This window comes from Cupressus sempervirens, chromosome 7 (genome assembly GCF_028749045.1).
Source record: "Cupressus sempervirens isolate cs-2001-9-10 chromosome 7, ASM2874904v1, whole genome shotgun sequence".
Taxonomy (NCBI): Eukaryota; Viridiplantae; Streptophyta; class Pinopsida; order Cupressales; family Cupressaceae; genus Cupressus; species Cupressus sempervirens.
In genome coordinates, this window is record NC_143124.1 from 436,139,098 (window position 1) to 436,163,812 (window position 24,715).

The 24,715-nt window shown below is 34.0% G+C and overlaps 1 protein-coding gene across 1 annotated transcript; it reads left to right on the forward strand.

Moving 5' to 3' along the window:
- Window positions 1-308: 308 nt before the first annotated feature.
- On the forward strand, window positions 309-1,273 carry LOC149547437 (putative glutathione S-transferase parC). Its single transcript, XM_089794750.1, has 2 exons — window positions 309-650; window positions 760-1,273. The coding sequence occupies exons 1-2, from the start codon at window positions 486-488 to the stop codon at window positions 1,126-1,128; spliced, it is 534 nt and encodes a 177-aa protein (XP_089650876.1). The 5' UTR covers window positions 309-485; the 3' UTR covers window positions 1,129-1,273.
- Window positions 1,274-24,715: the final 23,442 nt, after the last annotated feature.

Genomic DNA, 24,715 nt, shown 5'->3' on the forward strand with positions numbered 1-24,715 from the left:
GTCTATACAGCCACGGAAATGCACTTTCTTACGAAGGAGAAGACTTAGAATTTTTTTTTGAAAAGTTACAAAAAGCAATGTAAAGGAAGTGCATTTTCGTGGCTGTATAGCCACAGGCTCAATTGACTAGGAGGTCAATACTTGTCGTTGACAAGTGCGTTGTGACGCAAGCGCAGACGTCAGTAGAATGTTCATCTGGCGTAGGTGCCGACGCCAGCACAACGACCAGTGGATCCTCGACTTTGCCGACATTTTTCTTCCTATATAAATGTCTACTCCAACGCCGAAAGAAAAACATCCAGCAAACTTCTTGCTTCTGAACATTGGGTTGTGCGTTCTTTGGCATGGAACGTGAAGTGAACGTGCTCGGCACATGGCTCAGTCCATTCAGCAATCGTGCCTTAATTGCCTTGGAAGAGAAAGGCGTCAAATATGATTACCAGGAAGAGGATCTATCCAATAGTTAGACCGAACTCCTCCTGCAAATGAATCCTGTGTACAAGAAAATCCCCGTTCTGATCCACAATGGGAAGCCCATATGCGAGTCTCTCATTATTCTTCAATACATCGACGAGACTTGGGACTCCAAGCAGGTTTCGCCATATGACCGGGCGCTTGCCCTTTTCTGGGCTGACTTCGCTGATAAGAAGGTAACTATTTCCCCGTTGTAATTGGTACAAGTATTTTACAATATCAGCAAATTTTCTACTAGGTGAAAACTGAAAAGTTAAAATACGTGCGTTCTATGTTTTTGCATAGTTTTACGACTCGGGGATTCGTATATTGAAAACGAAAGATGAGGATCAAGAGCAGGCCAAGCGTGACATGCTGGAGAACCTCCGATTATTAGAAGGAGCGTTGAAAGAATTGTCAGCAGAAGGATCTCTGCCCTACTTTGCAGGAAAGGATTTCGGTTTCCTGGATATCGCCTTAGCCCCCTTTGTATCGTGGTTCCACATTTTTGAAATTATTGGAAATTTCAAGATACCCTTCGAAACTGAATATCCTCTGCTGGAGGCCTGGGGTAAGAGATGCATGGAGAGGGAGAGCGTCAAGAAAATTGTTCCCTTCTCTGAGAGGATGCTCGAGAGGGTCTTCCAGATCCGGAAGAGATTTGTTGTAGATTAAAGCTATCATGTGTCTGCAACAGACACTATCTGTCAAGCTGTTTCGCCAGATAATTATTTGTTCAAGACAAATGCCCATAAACTTGTACTGTTAGTCTCCAAGATCTCATCCCAACATCAATAAATGTTCGTACTGTTTTGCACAAGATATATTTTCACTTGATCTGCAATGAAAATTTCCTTTTGGAATTGAAAAAGTTATTTAACTATATTAATTGAAATTCTGCAATTCAAATCTGATTCTAAGTGACTTCAGTAATGACAGTAAATTCGGCTTTCTTCGTTTGAGACATTTAGTTTCCTTTATTCGTGACTATTAAATGTTTTTCATAAATTCTACAACTAAATGATTGAAACCATGTATTTTTAACGGAACAAACCATCCATTTGATGATTCAAGTTTGTTTGATAAACCTCCACGTCTCCACCTATGCAGTCATACCCTTTATTCTTCTATTTACGTCTTCCTTTAGAAACATCTTTTTTATTAATGCATTCATATTATAGACTCTATATATATAGAGGCCATTGGATACATTACTAAGCAGTCAGAACAGTGAATAAAATATGTTTCTTATTTTTTCTGATATCTTTTTCATTGTCTAGTATTTGTCTTGCTGCTAATATATAATATATCAGATCTCAGTTAGATATCAGATCTCCTATTTCCAAAAAAATTACCTCTTTATTAGTTTATGCCATGACCCGAAGGGGAAAAAGAAAATAATGCTGCTCTAGACAACGTTACACTTGTATATGATTTTGGCCAAAAAAACTCGGTTTGCAGGTTCAACGCAAATAAAATTCGTTAAACTAAAAACAGCATGATGTTGTCGAAATGCTAACGTACAGTGCTGACATTGAACAGAAGGAAAAAAAAACCCAATGTTAATGCTAAAATCCAAAATATGTTTAATAATTGGTCTAACTATTATACTTTAAGACAGTAATCTTAGCAGTGATTCAACCTTGAGGGCCCGTTTGGCAACCAGAATACAACTGGAATAGGCATATGTATATTCCGGAAATTTTTAATTCTCTGTTTGGATGCACCAAATCGGAATAGGAATAGGAAAAAAATTGGAATACATATTCCAATTTTGGCCCAAAAATGAGGATTTGGTAATCCACCTAAATAGATGGAATAGGAATACGTATCCCTATTCCAATTTTTTTAATTTTAGAAAACATAAATTTTTGAGTCCGTATATTCCGCATCAAATTCTGGATGAACCAAACAAGAATAGGAATACGTAACCCCATTCTCTGTTCGAGAATAAGTATTCCAGAATAGGTATTCCTATTCCCGTTTTTATATTCCCGCAACCAAACTTTTACTCATTTTTATCGGCATTCATATTCTGCTTTTTTTTCTCATTTTGAATATTATGTTAATTTATTTTTAATTATATATATATATATATATATATTTGGTATTTCAAAATATAAATAAGTTCAATTAAGGAAGTGGTTAATCTAATTAGCAGATATATTTTGGTAAGTGGATGTAATTTATAGTCTCAAATAAATTCAGATTGTGTAGATTAAGTGAAATTGTGTCAAAAATAACAATTCATAGTTATTGTATATAATTAATTCAATTACATAAATCTGTTTGATAAAAGAAAATTGAAATATCTCACACTTGTTACCATATTTTTAATTAATGCTTTTAAAATAATTTCTCTTCAATTATTATTTCACACAAAAAGATATAAGTATCCAATATCCATAGAAAAAGTACAACATTGTGATGATTTTGGTGGTATCATATTATTTACTTACAAGATATTATTTTACACACCTTTTCTCCAAATCAATAAAATGCAGTATTATTTTGTTAAGATATATTTGGAATTAATGAAATTTTATAATGTGTATATAATTGTATGATGTTATTACAAGAATGCACACTCTTTCTATTGGTACTGTGAAGTTTACCATGATTGCTTCAAGCTAATAGTGGAGTTTAATAGGCTTGAATGTTGTAGTGAGAAGGTGGAAAGGAAGAGCATTAGGGATTACAAGAGTTAGATGAAGAAATCTTTTGAAGAGGGGGTGAAGCTTGTGTTTGTCTCCATAACTAATAGGTATGATTTTTCATCTCTTCCCCCCCCCCTTGAGCTCTTTTCCATTAATATGAGATGAAGTATTTCACTTTAGAGGGTCAATTTACCACATAAAAAATTATCACTTTCCTATTCTTAATCACATTAGGCATGTTAGTTTTTATGGATCTCAACAATTGTACTAAGCACTAACATTTATTTTTGTGTGTTCTAGATGTAGATTTGAAGGTAATATAAATATCCATAGAAGAGACATGTCTCTTTGATAATAAATTAATCAATCATTAATTAGACAATATTAATATTAAAATATTATATATAATAAATATATAAGTACACATAAGTGGGGTTGTCTAATTGATGATTGACTAATAACCATAGAATAAATTTTCTATGTCAATTCAATTCAATTGAAACTACAACATTAATACTCCCTCTTAGCTAGGGAGGATTGTTATAAAAGACATTACGCTCTCAAGCATATAGAGAGATATAATTTCAATAAGATATTCATTGAATGACATATTTAAGGATATCAACATATATCCATCAAATTTGATGTTATCTTTCAATATCATCCGAACTATGATTCAACAAGAAATATCAACTATATGATATTCATCATACTCATATTCTTTTGGTATGTGCACTGGCATCAAATATCCTTGATGCCTACCAAAAGAATATGGTATATCCTAGTAGGATATGAGTTACCTAATTTTTGACACTTTGGGACAATAACTTAATGAAGTTGATTGGATAACTAGTAATCAACATGTCATGAACTCTATCATGACAAGTATTATAATCTCTGGTACTCTAGGACAACAGGATAATGTAGTTTGATCATGATACCTTCATTATCATGACTATCAGCACGCTGAGACAATAACTTAATGTAGTATGTCATGATAGCAAGTCAAGCTATTGATAAGATCATCACATTGCAATAGTAACCCTCCAAATATATATATTAATGAAAGATCATCATCTTTCATGACATGATCCACATATGCAAAATAGTAACCACCATGAACCAAGTTGGAGGGTAGAAAAAGGGCTTTTAGCTCAACTTCTTCCTCACCGAGAGATTACAAGAAATTTAACTTAGATCTTCTCCCTCATAGAGAAGATATCGTTCACAAGGGTTTTCACCTTAAAATTCTCTCTCTAAACAATGATCTTGAGAAGTTAGGTCTTGTACTTACTCCCTTAGAAGATCTCTTTTCCTAAGGATGCATGTTAGTCTACCTTTGAATTTGATGTCGATCTTCCAACCTTTTTTTTTGTGATAAGTCATTACTTCCTCATGATGTACACAAGGGTAGGCCCATCAAAATCATGTAGTCACACACATGTATTTTAGAATCCCTCTAAATATCAATCTTTTGTGCTCCTACATTATCTTTGAGGAAGTGTCAAACTCCCTCTTAATCAAAGAATACTCATAACCTCAATCATCAAGGTTGTTATATTTAAGAGCCTCACTTTATCCAACATGATCATTAGATGACTAATGAATTATAAATCAAAACTTATTTATCATAAGATTGAGTTTTTCATAATATTTTGTAGCATTCCTAATGTACCACTCTTCTTTTCCCTTAATAAGAGTTGTTCCAATGAGATTTCATGTTGTGCCTGACCCTACTTCTTCCTGTTTCTCTTTATTCACTTCAGATGTTATTTTTGACACAAGTTCTGTGGCTGTGAGATTTTATATTTTGGGTACTATTTTGTTATATCAGATAGGTTAGTTTTGGTTTCATGAGATACATATATTTTGGATACTGCTTTTGTATTTCATTTGGACTGTTTTCGGGTTTACAACTGATCAGTTTTAGTTGTAGTGTTGATTTTGAAATACATCACTTGATCTGTGAACTGAATCAGGTTTTGATTAGAATTAATGTTTTAATGGAATTCGTGTTACAGGATGGTAATTGTAGGATTTCTAGTTATGGCTATACTTGTGAAAATCAGAATTGGTATCTTCATGTAGATCTAGTATAACTGATGTGTTGGAAACTTTGATTTTTATATTCTTCTACAGATATATTAGATTGTAAGCATAATGTTAAAAGGATGTTTGTAAAACTCTTTTGTGTTTTTATGTAACTGTGTATATGTTTACGTAAATGTTAGTCATTATCTTATTGATGAAAAGTATAAATATCTGGTACATATATGACAAATGCATTTTGGTATTATTAGGAATTTCTCAGGTATATTGCTATCTTTATTATTTTCAAGAAATTCATTTCATGCCTTTAAGTTCTTGACTTGTGGATATATTTATATTTAGGGATAATTTGATAAGTCACACACTAGAATTCATATAAATATAGGTATGAGATTTTCACACATCTATTTGCATAAACTCAAGTTTGGAGTGATGGTTTTAGGAGTTTGCAATGTTTAATACCAATAGCAATAAACATGGGAGGTAATTGTGTTATGCATTTATTATATATTTATTTGAATTAAAAAAAAAAAAAACCATTCACCCTAGAAGCCCTAGAAGGTTTCGCATGATTTGAATAGGTAAAAATGTTTATTGTTTCTTGAGGCCAAAATGGCGGAGGCTATAAGGAAAGCCGTATGCACAACTCTTTGGGAACTGCAGATTTATTAATTGCTCTTTAAAGGAGGCTTTACTATCCTTGATGGAATGTCGGCCATTGCTATTTGTAAAGAGGATTTCAATGGTTATGACCTGAATTTGGGCCTTTTTCCTCTAACACTTGGATGTTGTTGCTGGGTTTCCGGCAAGATGTGGGGTTTCTGTTGGAAAGATTTTCTTGCTTATGTATTGGAGAAAAAAGGGAACTTGATGGAAGTTTTATTGCGGTTGGATATTGGTTTTAGTGTTTTGCATTGTGGAGATTTTGTTTTGATTGGGGGCTTGGAGTCGAGCAGAATTTGGAGATTTGTGTTGAACGTTTTTCTTTATCTGCTGATTTTTGAGGTAGGGGGCAGTTGCTAACCTTTACCCTTTACTATTTTGAGTGTTAATTTTGTTCTAAGGAAATTGTGGGAGTTCAGTTTTAAGTTACTCTTGTCGATACCCAAGTGTGGGTATATGTAGGGTTGGACAAATGGAGTCGAACTCTACATGTATCCATATTTGGATATCGAGCAATATGAGTTTTCAATCATTGTGTTTTGGATTTAGATGATGTTTTAAGAAGTATTATATGTATTCAGATTTGAGATGATTGTGGTCAACTGTGTGTTTCGATTTCTTTTGTTATATAGACATTTTGTCATATGAATGGCTTGTGATAAAAGAACACCGTTACTCTGTGACACGGGTTTTACGATTTTGCGTTATCACCCAGATTTAATTTGAAGGCAATATGCATTTACAGTTTCGTAGATTTATGATTTAAGGGTTTTGTGGTAGCATCGTATAAACTATTTTGATGTTAGAGGCACTATCATTGTTTATAGAGGATTTTGAGTTTGGAGGAAAATAACCGAACTTGATTTTTTAAATATAGGCTTGGGTTTGAAGTGCAATCTGACCTGCGGTGATAATATTAAAACACCAGTAGTAGAAACTTAGATGGAAATTCGAGTTGCAGAAACCAATCACTCAGTCTAAGTATCGTATCATTGTTTGGATTTATAAGTGGACATTTTGTCGAACAGTTTCATTGTATGAGGGTTGACATTTGGTCATATATAAAGTTCGTAACATATAGAATGTTGCATCAGCATTTCTTGGTGTAGAATTATTAGGACATAAAAGGCTATCTAACAGCCAATACTCTGTGTGAGTAGGCATTATGATTCTATTACTGTTTGGAATTTGTATGCTGTTGAATTTTAGTTATCTTGCTACAATGAGATTTGGAACTGTGCGATGACATTATTTCATTAGCTAGATAAAACTAGAAGCAGGTAGATGCATCAATTCAATAGTATAAAATTGTTTAATACTAGTTTGAACTTTGTTTTCATTAGAAGATAGGTATATAAGCATATTAAAAAAAATATACTTGTTTTATGATAGTGAGATGACAATCTTATATTGTGAATTAGGTCATCGAGGGCAGTATTGTATAATGTTTTTATTTGGTACTCGGGTTTAATAGTGGTGAATAGAGATAGATTATTATTATGTTCAGTAAATTTTGATAGATATTGAGTCATCACTCATTGTTGTATTTGAGATGTTACTCGCAACTGAGTATGACAGTATTGATAAACGAAAACATTGGTTAACTTTGCTGATTCATTACCAAAGCAGTTATCTATGAACAACTAGGATGTACATTTTAGATTAAGAATGTTATATCCTAAATTACTTTTGAGTGTCGGGATGCTGAAAGTCACTTTGCATATTGAGAATTATGTTCTAAATCGATTTTAAACATCACATCTTAATATGTTGCTATGGTTATTTTGGTGGTGGCATATTGTCAAAACAGAGGTGTTACTTTTATAGACACTTGTTTATCTTAATATCTTAGTTAACGACCAGTTGTTAAGATTTGGCTGTAATTAGTTTCTATTATGATTATAATGTGTTCTATTAGCATTATTGGATTGTTTGAGATTAGATGCTTAAGACAGAATTCTTTTATTATGTAAGATGAATTTCAGTTCTTAATAAAATGAAAGTAGTATATGAATTGAGGCAGATTTTGATACATGATTGATGATGTGAATATCATGTGCATTTTGATTCGTTGTCTTGGTCAGTTCGATGTTAAGTGTAGATGATTGGGTCAGCAGGGAATTAAGAGTATAGTATGAAGATTTTGTAAGTATCGTTGAGCTGTGCAACAGTTCAATTGTATCTATGCAATCTTGATATTATAGGTTTTAATCCTGTTGATGTAATTATCCATATTTACCTTTGAACTTGGCAGTATAAGATGTGTTACAGATGGATTTATGGATGTAGTGTGATGTTGTAAACTGATTTTATAATTTCTGCATGTTCATTCTTAAAATATCTGTTTGATGTATATTTTTAAGGATATTTGTGATGAATGTATATCGAGGTGGCTGAATTTGGTTTATCGTATTCAGTTAATTAATTTAGTGATAACTTCAAAATAAATTGGGTGGGTTAATTTCACATAAAAGATAAATAGCCTTACCTATGACTTAAACCTATATGGTTAAGTATGGAGAAAAGGCATGTCTCTATTCTGTCAATGACAAGTAAAATAGAGAATACCGTTATGTGATGACTATGAGCATACCATATTTGGATGCAGAAACTTAGTGCCATAATGGTGACACCTCAGAATATATATGTTTCATTTATGAGTTATTCTTAGTGCGAGTTTAATTTTTGCAATGAAAAGTAATTGTTTACTTCTTGCATATTATTATCAGGTTTGCACTATATTAGATGGATTAAAAATCTGCTTTTGGATATCTATATGTTGGCACTAACATGTATGCAGATGTATTTCATCTTTTAACTCAGTGTGTACTGAGCCCCTATTTGTGTTATGTTGCATTCTATGTGGTTTTTAGGTACTTCAAGATTCAAGTAGCTAAGGATGTTTATTGAAGTTACTTCTGAATCAACATTTAGGGTTCCTAGGTTGGACATAGGTGTCAAGAAATGAAATTTTATTTCATTATAGTTCTGAACTCTTTATGTATTCTTATTGTAATGAAAATGTATTTAGACGATATTCTCTTTCATTGGGGAATTTTTTTGTATAAGAGTGATTCAGTCCTTGTAATCGAACTTATGTTGAGATGATTTAAAAAAAAAATTTATTGTGTTTATGGAATTGTGTTTTGTTTTAAATTCTTTCTATTATGTCTTGTGTGGCATTAAATTTGGTATCAGAGCCAAGTATAGAATAACCAGGACTCTTGGATTATAGGGTTTATCCCGTCATTGATGCATTATTAATAGATTTCTATTTTTAGGTTGCTTTCATGCCTTCTGTCACTAGAGGAATTCAAGGATGCGGTATCCCTGAGGATGACCTTGGTTGCAGAGGCAGAGGTATAGGTAGGGGCAGTGGCCATGGTAGAGGTCCTAGGTACCAGAATGATGCTAGAGATGATCAGTTTGAACAGAATGATGGGGTGGGTAACAACCAGAATAATCAGGCAGACCAGGCTTTGGTACTTTAGAGAATTCTGGAACGTCTTGATAATATTGAAGCTAATAACCAGATTCCTGGTGGGGGAGCGAATGATAGGAGACCTGTTGTGTAGGGCGTTAATCTTCTTGTAGAAGAAGATCTAGTGGCAAGAGCTCAGCTCAAGGACCTTTCCATGATGAAAGGACCATTTTTCTATGGTACGAAATAGGGTACAGCGGCAAAAGCTTGGCTATTGAATATTGAGCGATGTTTTGTCTTACACCGTTACCTGAGTAACGTGAAGGTCAGATGGACAGTTATCCGTTTGAGAGGATTTGGTTCCTTATGGTGGGAGCAGGAGTTGGAAAAGCTTGGCATTGATATCTCCTTGGTCACATGGGAACTTTTTGTTGAGCACTTCAAGGAGAGATTCATTCCTGAATATTGGAGTCAGGCCCATGCTAAGGAGTTCTTTCAGATCATGCAGATTGGCTCTATAGTGGAAGCTTACAAACGAAGGTTCTTCGAACTTAAGAAGTTTTCTAGGTGGGCTGAAAATGATAAGGCCATGATACAACATTTCATCAAAGGGCTTATGCCCAAAATTGGGGAGGAAGTGAGAACTTTTCGACCTTTGACTATGCAAGAAGCCTCACAGTGAGAAAAGTTGATAGAGATGAAGTCTGGTTATCATGGGGCTGCTTATAAAACCAACATGAATCCACCTACTCCTGATGTCAGTAAGAATCAGAAGCCTCCACAGAGTAGTTCAAAAACTAGATTTTCAGGTGGAAGATTCAAGAAGAGGAAGTTCAATAAGAATTCCAAGGTTTTAGAACAGCCTAAAACATCTCAACCACCTCAAAGTGTGCAGAGTAGCAAACCATTTCCTAATCCTTCTGGTCAGAACTCGGGATTCAGGAAATTTGTTGAGTGTTTCCATTGTGGACAGCTAGGGCATTATCAGTCTCAGTGTCCTAATTGGGATAAGCCAAAGGTTGGACCTAAGCCAGCTAGGTCTGAAGTGACAATTGGTGATTCTGCCAGGAACCATCGTATCTTTGCAACTTTAGATCGAAAGCAGGCCGAACACTAGAACTCGATTATAGAAGCTCATGGTAATACTCGAGGTATGAAAGTTTCTATCTTATTTGACTTAGGAGCTACAGACTCATTCATTTCTTCTGCTTTAGTCGCACATTGTGATATACCTGTGGTTAAGGAAAGGAATAGATGGCATGTGGAGTTAGCATCAGGGTCCAAGGTAAATGTTGATATTATTGCTCCTGACTGTAAGATTTGTATGAAATCTTTCTCAACTTCAGTGAACCTTAGGGTTATACCTATAGGGTCATATGACATAGTTTTGGGTATGGATTGGTTAGAATAGCATCAAGCTATTTTGGATTGCAAAGATAAGTCAATCTATTGTGTAGATGATTCTGGATCAGCTAGAGTTATCACAAGAATCAAGAGACCTATCTCTTTGCGGATAATTTCTGCCAAGAAATTGGTAAGGTGTGCTCAAAAAGGCTATAGTTTGTTTGCCATTTCGGTAAACAACTTAGAAGATTCCATAGTTAAGAGTTCTTCTCTCGATCATCCAGTTTTGTGGAACTTTTCGGATGTTTTTGTTAAGGAGATTCTTGGGGTACCTCCAAAGAAAGAAATTGATTTTCGGATCGATTTAGTGCCAGGAACAGAACCAATTTCCAAGACTCCTTATAGAATGACAACTCAAGAGCTAGTTGAACTTAAGTTTTAGTTGGAAGAGCTTTTGGAAAGAGGTTTGATTCATCCTAGTATTTCACCTTGGGGTGCTCTGGTAATCTTTGTCAAGAAGAAAGATGGTTCTTTAAGGCTTTGTATCGATTATAGGCAGTTGAACAAAGTCACTATTAAGAACAGGTATCCTTTGCCCTTAATTGATGATATGTTTGACCAAGTCAAAGGTGTCCGAATCTTTTCAAAGATTGATTTGAAATCTAGATATCATCAGCTTAGAATCCAGGAAGCTGATATCCATAAGATAGCTTTTTGCACCAGGTATGGACACTTCAAGTTCACAGTGGTACCTTTTGGGTTAACTAATGCACCTTCTATGTTCATGAGTCTGATGACGGTGTGTTCAGAACTTACCTTGACAAGTTCGTGGTGGTTTTTCTAGATGACATTTTGGTTTATTCCAACACTGTTGAGGAGCACAAGCAGCATTTAAAGCAAGTTTTGGAATGTCTTTGTAGGAACAGATTGTATGCCAATCCTGAAAAGTGCGAATTCTTCAAATCGAAGATTTGTTACTTAAGGCATATTATCTCTGGTGATGGAATTTCTGTGGATCTATCTAAAATTTGGGCTATTGTAGATTGGCTAGCACCTACGAATGTATCCGAGGTTCGAAGTTTCATGGGCTTAGCAAGCTATTACCGTAGATTTGTATTAAATTTCTCTAATATAGGACACCCTATCACATCTCTTTAGAGAAAAGGGAAGAAATTTGTGTGGACAGTTGAGTGTGAGGCAGCATTTCAGAAACTGAAGGAATGTTTGACCAGCACACTAGTTTTAGTGGTCCCTGATCCAGCTAAGGAGTTCGTGGTTTGCACTGATGCATCGTTGGATGACATAGAGGCAATTTTAATGCAAGAGGGACTTGTTATAGCTTATGAATCTAGAAAACCTAAGAGTCATGAGGTGAATTACCCAACTCATGATCTCGAACTTGCTGCGATTATGCATGCTTTGACCAAGTGGCGACATTTTCTTCTAGGTCAACATTTTGAGTTACATTCTGATCATTGAAGTCTTCAGTATCTTTTCACGAAACCAGACCTCAATGCTAGGTAGCAAAGATGGATGGAATTTCTGTGTGAATACGACTTCCAGATTAAATATGTGCAAGGGAAGGAGAATGTGGTTGTTGATGCTCTTAGAAGAAGGTGATATGAACTTTCTTCTTTGATTCTTTCAGTGGCTCTTAAGGATAGGATCTTACAGAACCTTTTCACAGATCATTGGTTTCAAGATGTTAAGGCTATTATGGACAGTGACAGCATCTTGGAGGGATGTTTTGAGGGGTATTCAGTGAATCCTAAAGGTTTGCTGCTGTATAAAAGGAATGTATACGTTCTTGAGCTGGGGAATTTGAGAGATCTTATTATGGTTGAAGCACACAAGGCACCATATTCGACTCATCAGGGTGTCAAGAAAATGCATGCGGACCTTAAGCAGCATTATTATTGGCCTTGAATGAAAAGAGACATAGCAGATTTTGTGGCTCGATGCTTGGAATGTCAGTGGGTTAAGGCTGAACATCAGCACCCAGTAGGTTTATTGCAGCCACATAGCATTCTAGAATGGAAATGGGACACCATTTCGATAGATTTTATTACTGGATTTCCTATGAAAGCTCGAAGGCATGATGCTATCATGGTGGTTGTGGACCGTTTATCTAAGGTTGCTCATTTTATTCCAGTTAGATCATCCTATAATGCAGCAACGGTTGCCAAAGTATATATGGAACATATAGTTAAGTTACATGGAATTCCTAAAAAGATTATTTCTGATAGGGATCCAGTGTTTACTTCGTCTCTTTGGAAATCCATGTAGCAAGAGTTAGGTACTCAGCTAAATTTTAGTTTAGCCTATCACCCTGAGATGGACGGACAAACTGAATGTGTCAACCAAATTCTGAAAGACATGCTTAGGATGTACGTAATGGATAGACAGAATAAATGGGAGGAGTATCTACACTTGGTAGAGTTCGCGTATAACAATGGATATCACAGCTCCATAGGTATGGCACCATTTCAAGCATCATATGGAAGACCTTGTAGGACACCTCTTAGCTGGGACAATTTGGAGGACAAGACTCTTCTAGGACCTGAAATGTTGTTAGATTTGGAGCAGCAGGTTAAGAGGATCAGAGAGCACCTTATTACTGCTCAGGATAGGCAGAAGAAATATGCTGATAAGCATAGAATTGACTGTCAATTCTTGGTTGGTGATAAAGTGTTTCTCTAGATTAGACCGTGTAAGAGTCTGATTTGTTATGGAAAGGGGTCCAAGTTAGCACCACGATTTGTTGGTCCGTTTGAAATTCTGGAATGGATTGGACCTGTTGCCTACAAACTTGCCTTGCCACCAAATCTTTCACACATTCATAATTTTTTTCATGTTTTAGTTTTGTGTAAGTATATTCCTGACATTGCTTACATGCTAGATTGGAAACATTTGCAGATTTTGGATGCATAGGTCATGTTGGAACCAGTGCTGATCACGCAATGTAGAACTATGAGTTTAAGAGGAAGAGAAATAAGGTAGGTAAAAGTCTTATGGGATCTCAATGATGAAACATCTGCTACCTGGGAGGATATTGAAATGATGAGAACCACTCATCCGCATTTATTTGCTGACTTCCAGGAGAAAGTCGAACCCTAGTGGGGGAGGGTGTCGTGCCTGACCCTACTTCTTCTTGCTTCTCTTTATTCACTTTAGATGTTGTTTTTGACACAAGTTCTATGGCTGTGAGATTTTATATTTTGGGTATTGTTTTCTTATATCAGATAGGCTAGTTTTGGTTTCACGAGATACATATATTTTGGATACTGCTTTTGTATTTCATTTGGACTGTTTTCGGGTTTATAGTTGATCAGTTTTAGTTGTAGTGTTGATTTTGAAATACATCACTTGATCTCTAAATTGAATCAGGTTTTGATTAGAATTAATGTTTTCATGGAATTCGTGTTACAGGATGGTAAATGTAGGATTTCTAGTTATGGCTATACTTGTGAAAATTAGAATTGGTATCTTCATGTAGATCTTTTATAACTGATGTATTGGAAAATTTGATTTTTATATTCTTCTGTAGATATATTAGATTGTAAGCATAATGTTAAAAGGATGTTTGTAAAACTCTTTTGTGTTTTTATGTAACTGTGTATATGTTTACGTAAATGTTAGTCATTATCTTATTGATGAAAAGTATAAATATATGGTACATATATGACAAATGCATTATGGTATTATTAGGAATTTCTCAGGTATATTGCTATCTTTATTATTTTCGAGAAATTAATTTCATGCCTTTAAGTTCTTGACTTGTGGATATATTTATATTCAGGGATAATTTGATAAGTCACACACTAGAATTCATATAAATATAGGTATGAGATTTTCGCACATCTATTTGCATAAACTCAAGTGTGGAGTGATGGTTTTGGGAGTTTGCAATGTTTAATACCAATGGCAATAAACATGGGAAGTAATTGTGTTATGCATTTATTATATATTTATTTGAATTAAAAATTTTTAAAAAAACCATTCACCCTAAAAACCCTAGAAGGTTTCACATGATTTGAATAGGTAAAAATGTTTATTGTTTCTTGAGGCCAAAATGGCGGAGGCTATAAGGAAAGCCATATGCACAACTCTTTGGGAATTTTAGATTTATTAATTGCTCTTTAAAGGAGGCTTTACTATCCTTGATGGAATGTCAGCCATTGCTATTTGTAAAGAGGATTTCAATGGTTATGACCTGAATTTGGGCCTTTTTCCTCTAACACTTGGATGTTGTTGCTGTGTTTCCGGCAAGATGTGGGGTTTTTGTTGGAAGGATTTTCTTGCTTATGTATTGGAGAAAAATGGGAACTTGATGGAAGTTTTATTGCGGTTGGATATTGGTTCTAGTGTTTTGCATTGTGGAGATTTTGTTCTGATTGGGGGCTTGGAGTCGAGTAGAAATTTGGAGCTTTGTGTTGAACGTTTTTCTTCATCTACTAAGTTTTGAGGTAGGGGACAATTCCTAACCTTTACCTTTTACTATTTTGGGTGTTAATTTTGTTCTAAGGAAATTGTGGGAGTTCAGTTTTAAGTTACTCTTGCTGATACCCAAGTGTGGGTATATGTAGGGTTGGACAAATGGAGTCGAACTCTGCATGTATCCATAGTTGGATATCGAGCAATATGAGTTTTCAATCATTGTGTTTTGGATTTAGATGATGTTTTAAGAAGTATTATATGTATTCAAATTTGAGATGACTGTGGTTAACTGTGTGTTTTGATTTCTTTTTTTATATAGACATTTTGTCATATGAATGGCTTGTGATAAAAGAACACCGTTACTCTGTGACATGGGTTTTATGATTTTGTGGTATCACCTAGATTTAATTTGAAGGCAATATGCATTTACGATTTCGTAGATTTATGATTTAAGGGTTTGTGGTAGCATCGTATAAACTATTTTGATGTTAGAGGCACTATCATTGTTTATAGAGGATTTTGAGTTTGGAGGAAAATAACCGAACTTGATTTTTGAAATATAGGCTTGGGTTTGAAGTGCAGTCTGACCTGCGGTGATAATATTAAAACACCGGTAGTAGAAACTTAGATGGAAATTCGAGTTGCAGAAACCAATCACTCAGTGTAAGTATCCTATCATTGTTTGGATTTATAAGTGGACATTTTGTCGAACAGTTTCATGGTATGAGGGTTGACATTTGGTCATATATAAAGTTTGTAACATATAGAATGCTGCATCAGCATTTCTTGGTGTAGAATTATTAGGACATAAAAGGCTATCTAACAGCCAATACTTTGTGTGAGTAGGCATTATGATTCTATTACTGTTTGGAATTTGTATGTTGTCAAATTTTAGTTATCTTGCTACAATGAGATTTGGAACTGTGCGATGACATTATTTCATTAGCTAGATAAAACTAGAAGCAGGTAGATGCATCAATTCAATAGTATAAAACTGTTTAATATTGGTTTGAACTTTTTTTTCATTAGAAGATAGGTATATCAGCATATTAAAAAAAAAAATACTTGTTTTATGATAGTGAGATGACAGTCTTATGTTGTGAATTGGGTCATCGAGGGCAGTATTGTATAATGTTTTTATTTGGTACTCGGGTTAAATAGTGGTGAATAGAGATAGATTATTATTATGTTCAGTAAATTTTGATAGATATTGAGTCATCACTCATTGTTGTATTTGAGATGTTACTCACAACTGAGTATGACAGTATTGATAAATGAAAACATTGGTTAACTTTGTTGATTCATTACCAAAGCAGTTATCTATGAACAACTAGGATGTACATTTTAGATTAAGAATGTTATATCCTAAATTACTTTTGAGTGTCGGGATGCTGAAAGTCACTTTGCATATTGAGAATTATGTTCTAAATCGATTTTAAACATCACATCTTAATATGTTGCTGTGGTTATTTTGGTGGTGGCATATTGTCAAAACAGAGGTGTTACTTTTATAGACACTTTTTTATCTTAATATCTTAATTAATGATCACTTGTTAAGATTTGGCTTTAATTAGTTTCTACTATGATTATAATGTGTTCTATTAGCATTATTGGATTATTTGAGATTAGATGCTTAAGACAGAATTCTTTTATTATGTAAGATGAATTTCAATTCTTAATAAAATGAAAGTAGTATATGAACTAAGGCAGATTTTGATACATGATTGATGATGTGAATATCATGTGCATTTTGATTCGTTGTCTTGGTTAGTTCGATGTTAAGTGTAGATGATTGGGTCAATAGGGAATTAAGAGTATAGTATGACGATTTTGTGTATCGTTGAGTTGTGCAACAGTTCAATTGTATCTATGCAATCTTGATATTATAGGTTTTAATCCCATTGATGTAATTATCCATATTTACCTTTGAACTTGGCAGTATAAGATGTGTTACAGATGGATTTAAGGATGTAGTATCATGTTGTAAACTAATTTTATAATTTCCGCATGTTCATTCTTAGTATATCTATTTGATGTATATTTTTAAGGATATCTGTGATGAACGTATATCAAGGTGGCTGAATTTGGTTTATCCTATTCAGTTAATTAATTCAATGATAACTTCAAAATAAATTGGATGGGTTAATTTCACATAAAAGATAAATAGCCTTACCTATGACTTAAAACTATATGGTTAAGTACGGAGAAAAAGAATGTCTCTATTCTGTCAATGACAAGTAAAATAGAGAATATTGTTATGTGATGACTATGAGCATACCATATTTGGATGCAGAAACTTAGTGCCATAACGATGACACCTCAGAATATATATGTTTCATTTATGAGTTATTCTTAGTGCGAGTTTAATTTTTGCAATGAAAAGTAATTGTTTACTTCTTGCATATTATTATCAGGTTTGCACTATATTAGATGGATTAGAAATCTACTTTTGGATATCTATATGTTGGTACTAACATGTATGCAGATGGATTTCACCTTTTAACTCAGTGTGTACTGAGCCCTTGTTTGTGTTATGTTGCATTCTGTGTGGTTTTCAGGTACTTTGAGATTCAAGTAGCTAAGGATGTTTATTGAAGTTACTTCTGAATCAGCATTTAGGGTTCCTAGGTTGGACATAGGTGTAAAGAAATGAAATTTTATTTGATTATAGTTCTAAAATCTTTATGTATTCTTATTGTAATGAAAATGTATTTGGAGGATATTCTCTTTCATTGGGGAATTTTTTTGTATAAGAGTGATTTAGTCCTTGTAATGGAACTTATGTTGAGATGATTTTTAAAAAAAAAATTATTGTGTTTATGGAATTGTGTTTTGTTTTAAATTCTTTCGGTTATGTCTTGTGTGGCATTACATTTCATATGCATTAAATCTGTCAATACCTCCATACAAGCATTTGTCAAATGATGGGAATATAACATTGATTATTAATTCCCCACAATGTAAAATTATCATTTATATCATTGAGCAATTATTGTGATCTGTTGATGTCTTTCTTTGGAAATCATCAAATCAATACAAAAAAATATATCTCTTTGACATCTTGGCTCCCTCAATCATAATAACTAGTAATTTAATTTTATGCTAGATATTATGAATCACTGTGATATCTATTGCTGAAATCTTTCTCATTCATATTAAATTTAAGATTACAACCTCCAATATCTTAATCACACCATTCAAATGCAATTACCTTTTAATAGAACTATTTCATATATCTTTGCAAGATCTAATCTTAATATTATGTTAGCTCTCTTTATAATGAGTCACATAACTTTTGACTTGAGAAAAGATTCTAATTTGTAACCCTGATCTGATCTAAAGATGTAAGGTAGTTAGCATTGTTGCGATCAAATATCATAGGACATATCTTCTAAATGGATTAAACTTCTTCATTTAATTATACACATCCTTTTCAATGCTTCCAAAGTGTTCCTTAAGACAACATTGTATGGACAAAAGCAATTTCTTATTACTTCTCTCATTTTATAAAATTATAATATCATTTACAAGATGTGCATTGAGACTGCCTAAATCTTCTAAAAAATGAGATCAAAAAGAGTATTCCCTATGGAAAATGTTGTAGTGAGTATAAATTCTCTTGATTCCACTAACACTATCACATTCTATCAATGCACATTCAATGACGATGAGTATCCTTCTTTAATCCACTAGTTTTATTTTATAACAACACTAAAGTATGTTCCCACTCTCAAAGGCTTCATAGAAGATCAATGCTTAGTGAAGATTTGTACATATATCAAATAGATTGTTGGTAATTGTCGCTAGGATTTTTGATTTCGTATAGTGGAGTGTTTACTCGTTGTATTATGGTTTGAACATCATCATTGAAAATATTGAGTAATTTGTCACTTCTCTCTCACCAAAGATATCCAGTTGTGAGAATTTGCAATCTCTCCAAAAATTTGAATTTATAGAAATAAAAAAAATTAAAACTAAATTTTTTCCTTTAACTAATCCATCAATTTGGTTGCAATGCTAGATGCTTCATTTGTAGCTCCTTTTCTATCGATTTGAAATTTTAAAAAAGCATATTGTACAGCTCTCAAACCCTATGCTTTCTAGTGAAGCCAAATCAGAGGATATTTGGATTTGGATAACTACAAATTTACAAGGGGGATTTTGTCAATCCTTTTTCATAAAATTGTGCTCTCTTTTTGTACCCATTTTGTAGTTTGTATCAAACTAAGTGACCCAAGGCTTATATTTGTCTTATTATAACAAATAAAAATAAATAAAATCAATTATCTAGTTTGTCATGAATGGAGTATATATTTTTATCCATTGGACTAGAATACTGACACCTCATTATATGTTTGCTTTGTTTTTTTAATATCCCTTGCCAATACGTATTTCTCCTTTATATTTCTGCACAAAAAAATCAATTTTTTCATATGTATATATTCCTATGACTTCCTTATATTTAAATATTAAATTTTTCATTCTCTTTTGGTTTGACGATTATTGAATTGATTCCTAATTTAATGTTATTGATGACCAATGACTGATGTATAAGCTTCCATGCTAGTTGTGCATCATTGTATGATCTTCAGTCAATTGTAGATGATTATTGGTATTAGTTTATATGCTTATGTTGGTGATGGATATATCTTTCTATGTGGAAAGAATACTTCTAAATTTCATCAAGAGAATTATTTGATTAGTTAATATTTATAGCCCAAATTGCTTTGGAATTGTGCCAGATCACATAAAACACCTCCCGATAGTGTTTCCAATATTCTTCTTCCCTTATCATGTAAGGAAGAAAAGGTGCATAGAATCACTTCCTACATTAATCTTGAGAGGACGATTATACAAATTCAACTAACTATTGTAGAGATCTCAAGAAATGCATACTAATATAATCAAAATAATAATGAATGCATAACACAATGATTACTGTGGGGAAACCCTTATGGGAGAAAAACTCCACCCTCCAAAACTCACAAAATGTATTCTGAAATTAGGAAGATTACAATACACTTGCAATGCAAATTCTTACAAGAGCGCATCACCACAACTCAAACTTGGACTTAGACTCAAAGAGACTCCTTCTAGCACCCAGTCTTGCAAACAAAACTCAATGATTCAAACACCTTGCCAAACCCTCCTTTTAAAGCGATTTACAACTTGGAGACCATTTGTGGTCTTACAAAACCATGGGCCAAAACCATGGGCAAAACAACTATGCCACATGTTACCTAGTTGTCATTTGTAACTCCAAAATAGCATTTTCATCCATAATTTTGTCCTCTAGTTCAGACCCCCATAAAATTCATATAAAAAGTTGTTTGTACTCTAAAAATAGTGCTATATTGTACTAGGGATAAGACACATTTTTAACAACTCATACACCCTTTTTCCAACTCATAAACATGTAGAAAACTACCACAAACAAAATTTTACAAATTTCTACAATGTTTTAGAAAAATATTGCAAGGTTGAGACACAATTCTCAACATTCTTCCACTTGTCTAATACCTTGCAAGAGTTAGGGGATCCAAAGTGTAATGGGCTTAATTGCTAGGGGCTAAGAGCTCCATAGACTCCAAACACCATTTGAACTTCTTTGTGCTCATGGGCTTAGTTAATGCATTAGCAACATTCACCAAAGTCTCCACCTTCTCTAGCTTCACCTTGCCGTTCTTGACCATATCTCTCACAAAATGATATTGTGCATCAATATGCTTGGTCCAGCCATGAAATGTTGGGTTGTTCACTAGGAAGATTGTACTCTGACTATAACTATAAATTATCACTACACCCTATTTGAACTCTATATTTGAACATAGTCTCTTTATCCAAATAGCTTCCTTTCTGGCATGAGTAGATGCCATATACTATGCTTCTATAGTGGACAAAGCAACCACATCTTGTCACTTGCTCATCCAACTAATTGCACCACTGAATAATGTAAAGATATATGAACTGGTGGATCTTCTTGTATCAACATCACCAACCTAGTCTGAATCCACATAGCCTTGAATATCCAAGGATTGCTCATTTCCTATTCCATGGAAACATATATAGTACTTTAAGGTACAACGCAAATATTTGAAAACTCTTTTTACTATGTCCCAATGTGCTCTTCCTAGATTAGACATGTAAAGAGAAAGTACTCCCACTACTTGGACAATGTCTGGTCTTGTATAGGCCATAACATACATCAAACTTCTAACAACACTCTGATACTGTACTCAAGTCATCTCTTCCATCTCTAATGGGGATGTAGGACACTGTGAGCTACAAAGCTTTGTTCCCATAGTAACAGGAACACTCAATGATCTAGAATCCTACATATTGAGTCTTTTCAAAATAGTACTAACATATATACTTTAGCCTAGCCAAAGCTTTCTATTTTGTCTATCTCTTATAATATCCATTCCTAGAATGTGCCTTGCTGCACTAACATCTTTCATTTCAAACTTTGTTAAGAGCTGAGATTTTAATTTGGTTATTAAACCTTTTCCTTTGCCAATAAACAACATGTCATCAACATAGAGGGAAATAACCAAGAAATAATCACCATCAATCTTGTAGTATATACAGTGATCAGATTTGGATTACACAAATCTTAAACTGAATACATATGTATCAAAATTCTAGTACCACGTCCTAGGACTCTTTTTTAAAAAATACAAGGGTTTCTTCAATTTATAGACCAAATGACTTTTAACTTTCGCCACAAAGTGCTCTAACTATGACATATAAATTTCTTCCTCCAAATCTCCATGAAGGAAAGTTGCCTTCACATCCATCTGCTCAACTTCTAGATCATAAGCTATTGTAATAGCAAATAAAAATCGAATGGATGTCATTTTTGCTATAGGAGGAAAAATTTCACCATAATCAATTCTTGCAACCTGGGAGTAACCTTTTGCAACCAATCACACTTTATACTTCTTAATGCTTCCATATGAACCCATCTTCCTTTTGAGCACCCATTTACAACCAATAGGATTATGTGCTTTATGTAATGGTACAAGGTCCCATCTCTTCTTCCATGGCTATTTTCTAGGACTCTAAATCATTCATACCAAGAGCCTCTTCTACAGATTTTAGCTCATCAATATTAGCATTCAAAGAAAATACATGTAGAATTTGAGTAAATATGCAAATCAAATCCATGAAGCCCAAGAATACTTGCATGTAGAAAACTTGTCACAGAGAAGAAAAAGACATGAAGAGGCAAGAGTTTGATCTGAAAAACATGCAAACTGTATATTCAGAATTAGAAGAGATTATTCAATGGATTCATTAATTGCAAAGAGATCAATCTTTATAAAAGGAGATCGAAACCCAAAAAGGGTAACCTAAAGCCTAAAAAAGCTAGGTTGCACATTATAATTAATATAAAATATTAATTATGTGCACCTAAGAGATAGCTTAAGAAAACTAGAGTAATAGGCATCTTATTTAATTTAAATCAAAATTTTTTAATTAATAAGTGTAAAAAAATAATTACTCTAAAAACCCCCAAGCAAAGCTTAGGAGGTAAGCCAACCTAGCACAACTATGAAAGTAGAAAAATGGGTCTCGGAAACAAGGCCTAATGAGGTACCCAATCAAAAAAAAATCTCTATGAAATGGAGAAAAAGAGAAAACCACATGGGAAAAACCCTACTCCAAAAAGAGATAGCAAAGAATGTTCCAAAAGATAGGAACAAAGAGTGATCATGAAGAGAACCATTGGAGCATGAAGAAGCCACAAACTCTATAAAAAAGAAACTGCTGATCTTAAGAACCTCCATGGAAATAGAAGGCACAAACTGAGAGTGTCTATATGGTAGATGATCCATCTCATTGAAATTCATAGGTAGCTAGCCAATGTAATTGCCTAGTATATAGGATCGAATACTAAATACATAGATCACACTATTGACCCATTGAACCAAGGAAGCATTAGAGACAACAGAGTAACCCCCCCAATGCAGATAGGGTGAAGTGACAGTCAATTGAGAAAGTGGGCCAAAAACACTCCTGCAGCACAAGAAGAACTAGGCACATCGAGAGTGAGGTACAAACACCTATAAAGGCACGTGTCATTGACACATCATGGGGCTAATGTTGTGAAAGGGACACTCACTTGACAAAGGAAGAGGGTACTAAATGGAAATCAACTATCCTCCCATGACACTTTATAATATAGTGCAAGTACAATAAATCACAATGATGAAAAGGATCCTGAAACGCATGGAGTGGCACTTTATCTCAATGTGTTTGCACAAAATGCTTACAAATGATATCAACAAAGATTAGAAAGGGAAAAAAGATGATATAAAAGATAGTACAACACAAAAGAAGAGATCCCATGCCATGAAAATGATCCCTAGACCTGAAACAACCAAGATATCCACCAGAGTAAAAAAGCCAAAAATATGATAAAAAGAGCATGGAGCAAAATTTGGAAGAAATTACATCATTTCTAAAAAGTAGAGAGAGCCATCTTTCCAAAAATATTATGTTTCCAAAAAATGGAGATGGGATGCTCAAGATATGCCCGCCAAAGTGAAAAATTGACATCTAGATTTGATTGCCAAAAAAAATAATCAACTACATCAAAAACTAAACACACCTACACCAATGTGTTCATCTTAGAACCAACTTTCTGGCACATTTTTTAGATTGAAAAAATAAGTCTGTATGCTCAAGTTACGGAGAAAAAACCTACAGGGCCCCTGGAATGCACAATTTTTAAAAAAAAAAAAAAAAATAATAAAAAATAAAAAATACATCCACCACTGCACCATTAGTGGAGCGGCGGCTAGGTGGTGAGTGGGCGAAGGGCTGAAGGATGGAGCCATGGTGGCAGATGGTAGTGAAGCTGCTAGGTGGACTGCTAGTGGTGGCTGCTAGCAGTGACTGCAGTGGCACTGCTAGCAATTAATAGATCACTGTGGCATTAAAATGTCAAAAATCCTTTTTTTAAACAATCTTTTTAAATTTTTCTACCTTGGAGTGCATGCAAAGCCTGCCGAGTAAAATTTTTTTGCCTCCTGGATGAATGTTGTCGAAATCAGACAAACTTTATATGGAAATGGTAGTTTTGACACCTTCTGAATCCATCTGTGAAGTTCGTTTGGCCTCAAACTACTCCAAAAATTAGTGACCCCACTATTTTCTTGGGAAATACCCAAAAAATATCAGATCTAATTCACCAAACCCTTGTTCTCCCTTTTTCTCCAAACATCAAACAAGCTACAATAGATGTAGCTCTGATACCATGTAAGATTTGAGCAAATACACAAATCAAATCCACAAAGCCCAAGAATACCTGCATGTAGAAAACCTATCATGGGGAAGAAAAGGATAAGAAGAGGCAAGGGTTTGATTTGAAAAACATGCAAACTGTATATTCAGAATTAGAAGAGATTATTCAATGGATTCATTAATTAGAAAGAGATCAATCCTTATAAAAGGAGATCGAAACTCGAAAAGGGTAACCTAAAGCCTAAAAAAGCTAGGTTGTACATTATAATTAATATAAAATATTAATTGTATGCACGTAAGAGATAGATTAAGAAAACTAGAGTAATAGGAAACTTACTTAATTAAATCAAAGTGATTTAATTAATAAGTGTAAACAAATAATTACTCTAACAATACACACCTCCAATCATCAGGAGAATATCCATACCTTTCTAGTGCTTTG